At 39.7% G+C, this 14,914-nt stretch overlaps 1 protein-coding gene across 1 annotated transcript in view; it reads right to left on the reverse strand.

Moving 5' to 3' along the window:
* Positions 1–10: 10 nt before the first annotated feature.
* LOC111246458 (synaptogenesis protein syg-2-like) overlaps positions 11–14,914 on the reverse strand; it is a 17,532-nt gene continuing 2,628 nt past the window's right edge. The window contains exons 2-13 of the mRNA XM_022796079.2: positions 11,457–11,580; positions 10,871–11,003; positions 9,531–9,621; positions 5,048–5,161; positions 4,584–4,740; positions 4,131–4,219; positions 2,753–2,858; positions 2,519–2,597; positions 2,203–2,323; positions 1,874–1,985; positions 504–652; positions 11–305 (exon numbers count right to left, since the gene is read on the reverse strand). Of these exons, the coding sequence (XP_022651814.1) occupies positions 202–305; positions 504–652; positions 1,874–1,985; positions 2,203–2,323; positions 2,519–2,597; positions 2,753–2,858; positions 4,131–4,219; positions 4,584–4,740; positions 5,048–5,161; positions 9,531–9,621; positions 10,871–11,003; positions 11,457–11,580 (1,379 nt within the window). The 3' untranslated portion in view covers positions 11–201. The remainder of the gene's footprint in view (positions 306–503; positions 653–1,873; positions 1,986–2,202; positions 2,324–2,518; positions 2,598–2,752; positions 2,859–4,130; positions 4,220–4,583; positions 4,741–5,047; positions 5,162–9,530; positions 9,622–10,870; positions 11,004–11,456; positions 11,581–14,914) is intronic.

Genomic DNA, 14,914 nt, shown 5'->3' on the forward strand with positions numbered 1-14,914 from the left:
TATATATATATATATATATATATATTACATTATAATTAATTCTGTATTCGTTTTGATTTTATATGTATTCTATTGATACCATTATTAATAATGATCAGTCTTATTGACATTGTGTTAACTGAGAAGATAAGTTTTCACAAACGAAGACTTTTGTCTCAACTTAAAAAGCCATTTGGCTGCCAGTTTTTGTCGAATTCGTTTTCAGCAGCCGCGGTGCAGTAGCGTCTGGGCAACGGCAAAGACGATTATCATTTGGGCAAGTATGAGATGAGATACCGACGATCGGGAAACAGTTGGCTGGGGTGCTGAAATGTCAATGAAATGAAAGAAAAGAATTATGGAAAATCTCAAAACAACATAACAAGAAGTAAGTTACTAACTTGTAGCAGCTATTACACACGTAAATAATGGTTTCTAATCTTTCCTATAACTAACGCCCATGGTCTAAACTTCTAGCGGATCTTATCGGTGGAAGTAATTAGCAAAGACGCCTCTGAGATCACCTGAGTTCACGGCGATGACAATCTCTTGACATCTTGCAGCGCCTTCGGCATTGACGGCTTCACACGAGTAACGTCCTGAGTGTTTACCTCGAACAGAATGCTCTACAAGCACAGGAGCGTTTCGTTCGAGGCGGGCCCCGTCCTTATACCTGTACATGAAGGGCAACACGAAGTAGACCAAAATAATTTGCAAATACATCTGAAGCTTATTAAAAGACTGAACATTATTTGTGTAAAAATCGTATTTGTAAATATTATTCTATTCGCCAAATCACTTAGGTCTAGCACAAAGAAGCTGCCAAAAAAACAGCTCCATTAAAAATGAAGCAATAAACTCATTATAGCGAATCAGAATTCGACCAAAGGTGGTTATTAGCCACGTCTGCACACAGGATGAGCCCTTACCGAGATGGCAAAAACCTTCTCCATTTTGCTCAAAAGTTCATCAACATTTCTGTTACGCTCGTTTCCTGATAAGGAAATTAATGGTCGTTTCGGGGAATAGGTTATCAGTTGTTAGTTTAGCGTCCAGACAAAAAAAACTTTTTGCGTTTTTTACGGTTTTGAACATTTGTATTTTTGGGATTTTCGACCCGCCATTAGCTAAGTCTACTATTTAATTCTGCTGGACCTCTTCATATGTAACGCATTTAACCAATACTCTAGCAAGTTTAGACCTACTACATCGCTACGAAGCACGAATACCATTAAAAAGGTATTTTTTAGTCACAAAGTCAAGCGATAGTACTCTAATGAATACTACTTGTTGAAGAATCTCTACGTATACAATAATGTCGAGTACTTTCTATAATTCCAATATGTCTTATTAGATATGAACGCTAGATTTCGCAGCAATATGAAAGTTGTTGAATAATAGAGTCTTTATAGATAAATTAGAGCATCCTGATTATGAAACAATGGATTAACGTGTTAGGTAAACGAAAGGACATTATGGTAGCAGCTACATTGACAGCAACCTCGTAAAACTGACCAGTAATAAGAGAAATTTGAACTTATTACTTGAACTTAATAAGATCTATCTGCTGCTATCTACTATAAGATTTACTTATTTAGGAACTATAAGTTTTTATTTAGCGTTTGCTAGAATAGCATGTTTAATACCTACGAATAAAAAGTACAGAAGAAATAGACCCTGAAGGAAACCTGTGTGGCAGACGGTAAATATGGAGTTCGCCCTTTGTTCTAAAGTAGTACCTAGCGAGTTCGCAGTACTTGAATAGGGAAATATGGCCATTAGTTATTCTTTGTTGACCTCATACAAAAAAGGTTAGAGAAAGTCGGGCGGCGAGGGGTTGTAAATAAGTCGCTTGGCACTATCATTTTTGCCCTAACCTAAAAAAAATTGTTACCAGATAATTTCAGCTGTTTCCGGATTCGCGCGATATTTACAGTAGATCACCAATATTGTCCCTTCTTCCAATGGACCTAACCGATTTGTATGGCATTCTACATTGGGTTTATCTGAAAACGAAAGTTGAAGTGTAGACAAGTAACGAAACGGCTCGGAAACGGAGGGTGTCTTCTATAGAATTATCCCAGTTGACAATGCAGTTGACGTTTTTCTACATCGTTGGTTCATTGCAAAGCAACATGTTTATCAGGAATCGGCTGACAATTGCTATTATTTACAAAAATACTTTCGATATGGATTTTTTTTTAATTTTCTGCTATTACTTACAGAATACATTGAGAACAAGTGTCTGATTAGCCGAACTTCCAGGGAAGTTGTGAAGGGCCTGATTTTGCGCCTCGCAGATTAAGGTTCTGCCCTGGTCCTCTTCTGTTGGGACAAATGTTACCTAAGGTAGAAATTCAATTTAAGAGGTATGTAATGGTAATTGTGTAGGGCCCAATTGCCGAATTTAGTTCACTATTATCTTTAACGCAAGGTTGTGCCTCTGAAGTATGGCCTATTCAAATCAAAGTCCTGAGCTCTCAAAAGAAGTGCGCAACCTGGCTGAACTATTCTGGTTTTGTTGTCACTTAAAACTCACCACAGAAGTAGTAATCGCGTTGTCCTTTGAAACGTGCGTAAAGGTCGATGCAAGTTGTCCTGGCCGGCCAGAAATACGCCTGGAGTGCAACTCATTTTATAGTAAACCATCATTTCAGACTTAGAAAATCAGAATCTAAATACAAATACGTTTAAATGCTTATTTATAGCAAACGACCTCGATTGTGGCGGGATTTCTTTAATATAACTTTTAGTGTAATGATCACACACGAACCACGTTACTTCAGGAACCGGCCTAGATCCGACAATCTCGCACTCAACGCTAGCTGGAACTCCAGCGGAAAAAGTTCGAGACTGGATGCGCATCTCCGCTGGACGAGCTAGATACAATAAATAACAAAAAAGTAGTGCGTTTAGAAAAATCAACCCATCTATAGCTAGCTAGATATGAAATATAGGTAATTAAGACGGATGAGAATAGAATAAGCTCGCTTGTGTCGTTCATGCGAATAAATAGAAAATTTACGCTTTCTAAATAAACGTAAGGCAAGACCCAAGAAGTACATGTTTATGTACGGGGGGCCTTTGAACACAAACCGGATAATACACGGCAAATACATAACCTTACGATATGAATGACGTCTTTGCGCTCCTTTTTGCGTCACGGTTTTTTGAATATATAAATGGGAGGCATTTTTAAGACTTTTTTTTTTGCTCGGACAATAAATCAAATTAAATGTCTTATTTACCTGCGCTCCATGTTGCTAGAAAGGGCATACATCTGGTAACAGCAAAGCTAGGGATTGCAAGATTGCATTCGAACTAACGGCGATCGTCAAAAGTAGTAAACCCTTCCATTTGTAATTGAGTCATTATCGTGAGGCAAGTGGGGATTAGAAGGTGAAAAGAAAGCAATTTATGGATAATGCTAATTATGTCTGCGATACATAAGGGATCGTATTGCCAATGACAATCTTGGAGCAAATTATTGGGAAGTTAAAGAACGTTAGCAGGAGGATCATTTTCCCATCAGGAATGCTGCAACCCCTTAGGACGGTAAAAACTAAGTATTGATCGTCTTAGGCCATATTTGAAACAAATAATTTCTATTTTAGAGTAATATCGGTAAATTAGGTATGCGGTCAGTATATATATTTGATCATTTCTCTACCATGCTATTTCAGTAGACCCATTACGATGAATGATCTTTTGCATTTTTAGAACCATCAAGGAAGTTCTACAACATCCGGGCATTTTAAATTCCCCCTTTCGATCCTCCTAATTTTTGCTAGGTAGTTTAGGACGTATGTGATCTAACATTGTCATTGGTAAAGGGCAGCGACGAGAATAATTTGTGTTTTCATTTTTACAAATTGTCATATCTGTTTTATTTTTTTTTACCATTTACAATCAACCGCTCCAGCATAATTCGATTTTACCGCACTTCTATAGACATTATGGATGCAAACTTTTTTGGAATTATTCGAAACTTTTTCGTGGTAGTGACTTGTTACGTGTTGCTCTTGCTTAACGTCTGCCATAATTTCATCAGAAGCACTACTAGGAACATTCAAATTTTCGATAGGAGCAGTTCTTGGTTTAAGCAGCATTCACGACAAAATTATATAGTCTGCCTTTAACATTGTACTCACTCCACAGTGATATAGCCGCGGATACCGGTGTGGTCAAATTGTGCTCCTCGTTGTATGCCGCGCATTTTAACACGGCGCCATGCATATCCCTGACAATGGATATAACACATAAGCCATGTTTAACGAGTCTGACATGTATTAATCAGGTCACTACCAAGTTATTAGAACGTTTATAGACTGATGTAACTTTTCACATCATAAATTAGAATTTGATTATTCTGTTCTGCAATAAACTTGTACATTTTTGTGGATTGCCTATGTGAGTCCTGAATATTCACAATTGAGACAAGAGAATGATATGAGGGCACGTGTGTATACGGAATACGTGCATGTTCATGGAACTTGCGAACGAAATGGTCTGAGATAAAGCACTATATGCTTGCCATTGAGAAGGACTCTATGGAATTGTTGTTCTCCTGTATAAAAGCATTGTGAGCTGCGTTTGGGTCTGACCTGGTCAGAGCCTTAAGCCAAAGCTTGCTCTGGACAACAGACGAATTGGCTGATGGGCCGGCAATACGAACTCCGGCTGAAAGTCTTGTAGCGCTTTTTGTAGTGAGGTAACCTTCGGAAATCCGACGCTCATTCAGAAACCACTGCAGAGTAAATCCTATGAAACGGCAGAAACACAACCGTCACTAATACAGTAACAGATATTGATGTCAATGTTGGCTCTCTTTGTTGGGGCTAACCTGCTGCTACTTTAATGTGATTTATGCATTTTTTTTTACGATCGTCACATCGCGTTTGGTACACAGAAAATGTTTTGGTTTTTATTTGCAACAATGAAAGATAACTAATCCAGACTTAGGCAAACTATGACTGGTTATCAATTAGCGTATTATATCGAGCATCTTATGAGACGCTCGTTTTAATATTGTTGATATTGGGTATAAAACTTGAAACAAATTGCCTACCTCTCTGTATAACGCAGGTTACCCTTAAATCATCACCTTCGACCATAGGCCCCACGAAAGCCTTGATGCGTTGACCTGTTTCCGTATAAAACAACTCTGGACGATTCGAGTCGCCTAGTTAAACAATCGCCATAATGGGTTAGCGATGCTCGTCTTTCTTTTGCTTTCATGATCTACGAAAGCTTTCATTTGAATCTCTGAACGCTGGTCTTTCCGCAATATGGTGACAGTGCAATAGTTAAGGCTAAACATGGCTTCAGCAAGCTACTTGCAATGATCAATCGTTTAAGTGCTATGTGAGGTTATATTAAGATAAAAAAATCACTGCGTTCTGACTGGCTATCAAATCCGAGACCTTAAACGCGTAACTGTTAACGTCAGTATCTTAATCGCGTTAATAGATATGAGCAGTTCCAAGTTTCACTTACTCATCGAATTCGAAATTCTCTTATGTATGATGTACATTTGTTTGAAGTACAAATTTAGGAATAAAAATACAATTTTGGGGAAAAATGACAATGTAAATAATGGTTTTCGCGAAAAGATAAATCACTTCATAGTATATTATGACGCGATCTTATCATATGCTGAGGTGATCCTTTGAGATACATTTAAAAAGGACTACACCTACTCCTGAACAACGTTCTTAGATTCAATGTATAGCGTTACAGACGCTGATTTAATGGACAGATTTCGTTTTCGCATCATCACGACTAGTATTCGTCTAAAAGAGACCTCTCTGACTTAATAGTGCGTAAGCAAATAAGTACGTTAGGCAGTCATTTACAATATGTAAATAACAGATACTCAGTATTGTAGTTAATACAATATAAGTAACGTTAATCCAAAGTGCATAGGTATCTGTCCAGCAAATTTTTTTTTCATATTGGACCTAGTTCATGCTGTTAATAATGTTACACGATAAGGCTGTATGAGACGAGCATATTGATCCTTCTCTGCTCCGAATCACCCACGTAAACTCTATCAAATTGTCGGAGAGATCCTTTCGAGCCCTCTGCTCGCACTGGGTTGGGTTCTAAGGGGAACAAAAGACGCCCGAAGACAATTATCGAATTATGACACGGGAAAGAAATCGCCATAGCTCGTGGGTGCGCTTGGCTGGGCCAAGATGTTAGCAGATAGTCGGATATGGGCTGATTTCGTCTGGTTCAAGTGAGGGCAACCCGAAGTATCGACGAGTTCATGAAGTCATGTAGGACGGAAGACGAGACTATTCAGGTGGGCAAGGCAGTATAGATGCAGAAAGCTGTCAAAGTAAACTATAACATTTTTGTAAATGATGCATATGAATTTTCATGAGATAATGTTACGTAGCGTATTTATATTATGTGTTGACGCTCCGGTGTTGCAGTAAAGCGTTGCTTCAGGCACACGTTTTAAAAAGAAGCACAATTATTCGAGGCGAAGTAAAAACAAATAAAAAAGACTTCGATACGAGTAAACCCTACCGGGTTTAAAAGCCCAGCTATTAGGATCCATCGACCAGTAACGGTAATACCTAATGGCATTTGTCCTGAGAGCGATTCTTGGTAAATATCATTGTTCTTATACATTGTGTTATTTGACGAGAACCGGTATATGCGTTAACAATGCCAACACGAACGGTGTGCGCTATCTTTGTTTGAGTATGCTCTTCAGTCGTATATTATTGCCTCTTCGACACGAAAGGGGTAATTTGCTCGCAATGCTGCTAATAATGTCCATGATGATGATGCCTGGGCCACGATCAGTGCGGCTGCTGTGAACATGCACGGTTCCTGTTTCTTCATTCTATCGCGAGATGTGATGAGACGAACTAGATAGCTGCTGACGAAGCGGCGCTCTGTTTTCGATCAAACCGACCAAACGCCATGTTTCCTCAATAGGCCGTCCGCCGTTCTCAGTCCATCCAGCGGCGAACACGAGACTTGTTAGGGCTCTCGTGCCCGTCTGGAGCCTATAGTTTGTAACCGAGCACAACCTGCGGAGGTGGAGCTCGACTGCCAGTCTACTTGATACTAGCCGGCCCCTTCAGCTGTTCCACCGTTGGGGGCTAGTTCCATACTCCTCACTGAGATTCTTACTTTGCTCGCCTGTGCGCTTACTTCCACCCTCTCCACAAGCCAAGTTTGAACGGAATCCAATGGGGGGACTCCAAAGGGGTAGAAGAACACATCTTCTCTGTAGACAAGTTCAAAATCATCCATTATACGTTTCTTTCTAACGTATTTATACCTCAGTTACTATATACTTACATATGAACAATCATAAATATATAGAGGGGCTTCCCAGAGCATTGTACTACAATTCGCCCTATTCTAGTTGGCTGTTCTTCCTCATTAACTCTAAACGGCAGTGTTCCTTCAGGGTTATGCACGGGAAGAAGAACGAAACATTATAGGGAAGAGGACGGGGGCTGTGCTTGGTTTGAAAGATACATTCATTTAGACAAGTTAGCATATTTCGCGATAAATAGAGAAATGATAGGTATGGTCGTTTTATGCTGTATGGAATAAATCCTTTCTGAATGTACGGCGTGTCAAATGCTGTCCACAAACAAATTCATATTCGGATGCTGTACCATAGCTACGGGAGGACTTTTCCAATTGTGTCGAAGGCAGCCGAGGCCTAAAGGGCCCTAGTTGGGTTCAGAAATAATCGCCAAACGTCCACTTAAATAAACACGTTGATTTCTTATGCAGTACAGCAGCTCGGCAGTTAGATACATCCGTGTAGATGCGATTGTCCGACAACAGGGCAGAGTAAAAGAAGCGTACGCGTATGAGTTTCGCACTTACTAGCAAAAGCTAAGTAAAAAAATCGCTTTGCAAAGCTGAGCTGAAAGGGCAAAAGTTTCAAAGTCAAAAACCGGTATCTGGCTCTCTTTCAGTGGGCCGCTATATACGATACTGCAGCATTTTGTTGGCCCGCTGCCTTTTCCTGATTGAGTGAAAACAGAATACATCAGAGTGCACAGTCCGAAAAGCAGCTATCGTGTGTGGAGTTCGTAGGCGGTTTTGCCCGGGTACAATCGTATACCGTGGGATGATTGTATAAGAATGTTCGCAGAAAAACCTCACTTATGTTGCAGCCCGCCAAGCAAAAGTGCAGTAGCACCTTTGTTGGGCGATGCAGGAAGATTAATTAAAGAACGCCAGCGATACGGACCCAACATCGGGGCCAGTACTAACTTTCTCTACTAATTACAGACCAATCGGCTAGCCATGTTAAATGGAACAGATGGCTTAATTGCCACCTTCGTCTTTAACACATTTTTAGGTGCAGCTCTTTCATCTATCGATGGCCGGATCCAGTTGAGGGCTTCATATGTAAACAGAGGTATTAAAATGACAGGTGATTCCTATAGCAGATACGATATTGCCCCCATTCCATAATGCTACGCTTTCGGTCAATGCATTTGCCATACGTTATATTGGTTACCTGCGTAGAACGATTTACGTTTAGCTGACGTATAAACAATTTACGGCCAATTCATGATGATTTCACAAGAAGTTTATCTGGGAATTTTCCAGTCGGCTCATATACAGTGTCAATGATCAAAGCCTGCAAGAGGAAGGTACCGTTCCTAACGCAGAGTATAACACTTAGCTCCTCGAAACACGTGGTATATAATCATGTGCAAAGAATGTTCCATAAGAGTGCCTAAGCATCATGCGTTGCTTTCATTGATTACAATTAATTACCCTGCTATTTCAAGAATAGATTCATCGAGCACTCATAGAGTGCGTTCGACTTGACAGCATATCGTGTCTCTAATTTGCATTTAGCAAGGAATTAGCCTGGAATAGGGATACCGTGCCGTCCGTGTTATACCGCCCTCGGGCAACCCAATAGGGATCTTGAAATGGCCTGCAACTTTTGCTCTCCTCCTTGCGGATTGTCCTTGGGGGCCAGCCTGCCTGGTAGAGATGGGCTTTGAGGTTGTTCGCGATAATTCATTCCTCCCACACGATTATAGCGTAGGCTAATTCTGCTCTCATTGTATCACGATACTCGAGGCTTGATTGGAAAAGGGCGACCAAATTCAAATTTATAGTCAGTAGGTTAAAAGTTTCTCTTGCCAATTCCGCTTACCTTTCCTGCTGATGCGGATTGGTATGCATAAATTAGTAGTATCGAGCAAGATGAGAAAACGCTAATCTCGTTACCCTCTTCGAGGTAAATCAATATGGCCGACAGTTAGGTAGGAGAAGGGGTCTGCATTTGATCCAGCCGTACATCCATTTGGCTACTCAGACATACTACCGTTTGAATCATATTAGGTCTACACACATAGGCCATGTCCTTAATTTGTTCGAACTAGAAGGTAGAAATACATAGAGTTGAAAAAGAAGTTGATGTACGCAGTTTGCTTAAGTTCTCGTTCACGTTAGTGCTTAAGGACGTAGAATATTTGTGTTTACGAAACAGCGAAATATACAGGATTCTAATGGGCATTTTAATCTTGAAAATAAATACCTACCAACAATGAGAACAGTGGTCGAAGTCGCTAACGAATGTCGATCTGAAAGGGTCACCTGACAAACGTATACCCCCGAGTCGCTCGGATTTGCCTGAGGTATGATTGAGAATGAAACCTGATTTGAATATATTGGCCTGAAAACCTAACTGACTTTATATATTAGTACACGATGATTTCTTACCTTTTAATCATTGAAAATTATCTTTTACTAATTCCTAAGGGGTTTTGATGCGCGCTGTGCACAAATGTTAAGTTAGAAATTGTCTGCCTAATAACCTAAGTTCAATACCATAAAATTGCCAGATGTTGTGGTCAGCCATTATCCCGGTCGTTTCTAGAAAGTTATCGGGAGGGCGGAAGACACAGAATTTCTGTGCAGAGTACATACAGGGAAGTTACGTACACTAAAAATCAAAGCTTTATACAACATCATCTCTTTACTTGCTCATATTTCCCATCTCGTATATTATTATCTATGTTTACGCACTCGCCCTTAATTAAATTGTTGCATCGTCACCATGAAAAAAAGTAAGATGTACTATTAGAAATCATTAGCTATTAATTATTATAAGATATAAAGCTTCAATACGTTATTTTTCTGTGTTTTTGGAGTCGTTTAGCCATTCTCATCATTTCTTATGACGTTTTCACTTTTCAAGTCCGTTTAATAAATAAATTAACGCGAAATAATCTATGAAGTACTAAATAAATATTTGTCTAAGCACAAAAGTGTCACACAGTCAATGGATTGTATTCAATTTTTGCGGTAGAACTTCTTAATCCACTGCTCTAACCTCTCGGCGGCGGAGGCCGAGATGCTACAATTGACGCAACCAAAGGAGCCCTGTAGTCCTGCCGATCCTACCATAACCAGTTAATGGTCAGGTTTGAAAACCTTAATCATAGATAGACGCATTCTATATTCGAGGACGTCTTCAGTAATTGACGATTCCGTACGAGTAATGTATGATTCAATTTACAGACAAGCAATAACCGTTTAGCGTAGCGAATATACATCGAAATGGCAGCAGTAAGCAGTCTCCATGATCAGTGCCTCAGATAAATACTAAAATGAGTAAACTAAAATAGGCTTGACCTGAATAAGGGCCTCCAGATACGGCACTTACTTCGTTGATATTTAGCAGTCGATTATTGCGCTTACTGATCGTACTAGAAAGATTTTAATTGCCGACTATTTCAGAGAAGACAGTTATTGAACGTCTAGAGACCCACAGCTCATTCATTCCACTCGTAATACTGTTGTAGTTGTCCATACTGGAACTATATGCCTATATTTGTCATGATGTTGTGTAATAATTTGAGGGTAGGCGTCTTCTTACCTTGCCGATCGTAAGCATTGGTTGTTCCTTGTCTTCAACAAAGGAGAACACGCGACCTTTCCACATTTCTAGTGGTTGATGCTGGTGTATCGTTGGGTGACCGTACAATGATACGGCATTGTCAGCACTATATCTGGACATATATTGGGGTTTCCAGGACAATCAAATTTGCAAACAAGCGCATAATGTATGTCAAAATAATTCGTTTTCGAAAACCCTCTAAGGCCGGTTTAATATTAACGTCAGCGTCTATCCCAATATGACTCAGGAGAATGCATCGTACTGAAGTTTCACCATCACGCTAGGCCGCTTTCAAGTGTAAAAAAAAAGCCCCCTAATTAAGGACTCTCATATGAATGAACAATGGATATTATTGTTCCTCCTCTGCTTAGCTAGCACTTTTGTTCATTGACAAAAGAAGCTATACGATTTTACACTCAGATATAGTATGAATCCTAGTACCTATAGTTTTCTTTTTCGGTGCTAACCAAACGTAGGTAGCAGATCTTATAGACGATCATGATGAAAGTCATCGCAGGCCAAATTAACAGAGCTTCATATGAAGAGAATCCAAGGCACTGCTTACCTGTAGATAGGGTGTGTGTGATTGTCCTTGAACCATACGATATCACGAACCCTTTTTCTAGTTGGCACAGTAGGACACTTCACCTGAAAGCGTTCTGAGCTTCTTACCAGCGTCACGTTCGAATCTACAATAGACATAACGAAACGGAATCAATTCCCGCCGAAATAAGGCTCTGTTAAGTGCAGATAGAAGCACTCTTAGTTGATTTGTGACGTAACAATGGACTATACCGTATTTATAATAGCACATAGCCAATGTTATTTTTCAATAGCGCATTTCCTGCCGTTAAATTACTCCGTCCTAATATAGGGAGTATCAGGATCTCTGACGAACGCATGCGTGCAGTAAGGCGACAATGCGTATAATCAAAATGTGTATCATTCATATATGGAAGCATTTTACGAAAACGCAAATATTATTTCCTAGACATAGATGGCAAAGGGTAAGTTATTAGTGACTGCTTCAAAAGTAAATTCGGACGTCGTTGCTAGCATTGAAATAGAATCGGTGCTGACCCTATATGGCTATATATACACGTAAGTTGCTAGTTTTCATCAAACCTATACTTTTGCACTTTTTTCTGCTCCTTTTTAACAGACTGTCTGAAAATGCCCAAAGTAAGTTGTAGGGATAGGCTACAGAGATGAGTAACACACTAAGATTTTCTTAAAATTATAATATGCTAAGTTAACCAAGAAAATTACAAATTAGAGCGGGTACCTAGTGCAATTGGATAAACAGTGAACGTGAGTTAACCAACGTAGCTCATATACTGCACCTAGAATTTGATTCCATTTTTGGGCCGGCGCCCAATCCAACGAGCGACTCCTTTTGTAGACTGAAATCGTATTCTGTGTGGCAAAACTGAATAAATACGAGAGATGCAAAGGGCGCCCCTTTTACCGCCATCGAACAGCCCACAAAGGCTACCGAACTCCCACTTGTGCCTGACTTCTTCTCGAAGAGAAAACACTCAAATGATGTCTCGTGCCTTCTATTAGGTTGGACTGCCGGATACAGACGGGTAACTCACTACATACGATTCGGGTCGAAGTCAATCTAAAGACGAGAATGGTTGGGACGGGGAGCCGCGCATATGTGTTGAGATGAAATAACGTGGGGCGAAGCGAGAATTTTGAGGAGAAACGATCCAGGAAAAAAGAGAGAAAGAGAGAGAGAATTGCCCTGCAGATGATGGAGGATAAATAAATGTGGCGAGTGGAGCCAGTGGAGTTGAAAAAAACGAATCGGAGTTTAAGTCGCATTGAGTTAGCTACCTCCGAATGGTCTGAGGCGGCGTAGAGCTCTGAACGGAAGGTGACGCAGAGAGGTCAGATTATTGAGGTGAAAGAGGATCTCACTGTTCCTGAAGGTGTCCACTGCTCGTCTGAATGGGCTTCGATTCACCTGCCGCTTGTGGGCAACGAGATTATCGTTCATAGACGACCGAAGACAGCCGGTCTACGGCGATCTGGCAAAAGACAAAACTGATCTACCCAATCACTAATATATTGGACTGCCTATTTAATGGTCAGTGTCGTACAACTCTGCTACAACGTTACCAGCTCTATTCACATTAGCGAGTTTCGCGCCCTTGTTGTAAACCAAATGTCTCTATTCTACATTAAATCTTTGATAGTAACAATAAACTAAGTAAAGATAATACAAAGAATATTTCTATACATATGTCATGTTCGTATAGGGACGTGATGTTACGTTAATGACTAGAAATGATGGAATAGATATTATCTGTTTTCCAGTGAAACCAGGCAATAATTATATGACGGTAGCTATTGACTATAGTCTCATTTTGATGTCTTTTGAAATTAGCCTTTTTATGAGTTAAGTTAGTATTTTCTGTTGTACCGTCTGTGTTTCGCGCCAAATTATGAAATAATGCTTTTAAATAAATCAATCTATAGGCTCTTATACAATTAAACATATAAATTAAAGCGGAAAGCTATAAATCTTTGGGGGTACGAGCAAACTGAAAATTTCAAAAGCAGGAATAAACATTTCTTACGAACAGTGGACATACCACGACTACTTACCTAACAAATAAAAGGCCAAGAGTGCGGTTACGTACTCTTGGCCTTTTATACGTTTATGCAAAAGTCACTTTATTATTTTTATTGAAAGATATTAATTAAATTATTATTAGAGAAAAGATTTATACCTACGCGGTCCTAGCATCAGTGAAAAAGTAGAGATCTGCGTTAAATAACATTTGTTTCGTAATGCGCAAGGCACTTTTTTTTGAAAATGAATTACTTTAGAAGCAACCAGTTGCCGTAGGGCTTTAATTGTTCCAGGTGAGTTGGCAAGTCCAATGGTTAGTTACCCATGGCCTGTAGTTTCCCAAACAGGCCTGGTCAAATCTAATTCGCTACGCTGGGTTACTGACCCATTGGCCACGTCAGCAATATATTATCTACAACCGGCAATCTCTGGCACGTTGCACTGAAAGTTATAGGCAAACTTCGGTGTGCTTATAACTCTGAAGTGGCCTGGCGCGTCCCTGCTTTATCGCGTGCTTCGCATCGTCATCTTGGCAATGATAGAACCGTTCAAATTCAACAATGTCAAATACAGCCCCAGCAAAATACTACAATAGCAATACCAAAATGTGCCCAAACGAAAAGATTCAAATTAAACCAGAGCATTTTTATTATGGGACCTTTATGGGTTTAGACTAAAGCCCCGAAGTAACATTAAAATCCAGATTATACTTCGGCCAAACAGTACGTCGGAGAAAGGCGTGAATATAATAAATACAAGTAGTCTTCTATTCCGCGTAGCTAGACCTGATTCATCTCTACGTGTACCCGATTTACTGAATAACACCGCTCTTAACAAATAGATAGAACTGGCATTTCTTTCACTCAAATGTATTTAATACCAATATATGCTTGGATTTTGACAAGTATTTTTGAATTTCCATTGTGTGGGGGCTACAAGATATCAAGCATCACATTGAAGTTTTATATTGAATTATACCAATATTGAAGCACAATACGAACTAGCTATAGAACTGACCGGGGTAGCTTAAACGGTTGAAGATATTTTTTGGTTCAGTATGGCAGCTCGAAGTACCGCTATGGCCAATCGCTACGGCTTGATCGAATACAGAATTATTTCACCGTTACGTAATTTCAGTTGAAATCGGAGAACAGATACAACAGCGTTGTGCTTGTAGATCAAGCAAACAATGAAGTTCACTCCGACTTAATTCGGCCTTATTGACAATTTTACTTCACACATGCTCAACGAAGTCTGTTTTGTTAGGACGTTATTATGAACCTAACCTTGTTTAAGGATCTGCACATAAATTTTTCTTCCTAGCTCAGTTATGCTTGACGAGCTCCATTCATAATGCAGACTTTGTAAATAAAAAAAAATATTCAACCAAATGGTCAAACCTCGATTTGTGATTGTTTCTTTTAAACATTATATATATA

Source organism: Varroa destructor, unplaced genomic scaffold (assembly GCF_002443255.2).
Source record: "Varroa destructor unplaced genomic scaffold, Vdes_3.0 BEIS01000003.1, whole genome shotgun sequence".
Classification (NCBI taxonomy): domain Eukaryota; kingdom Metazoa; phylum Arthropoda; class Arachnida; order Mesostigmata; family Varroidae; genus Varroa; species Varroa destructor.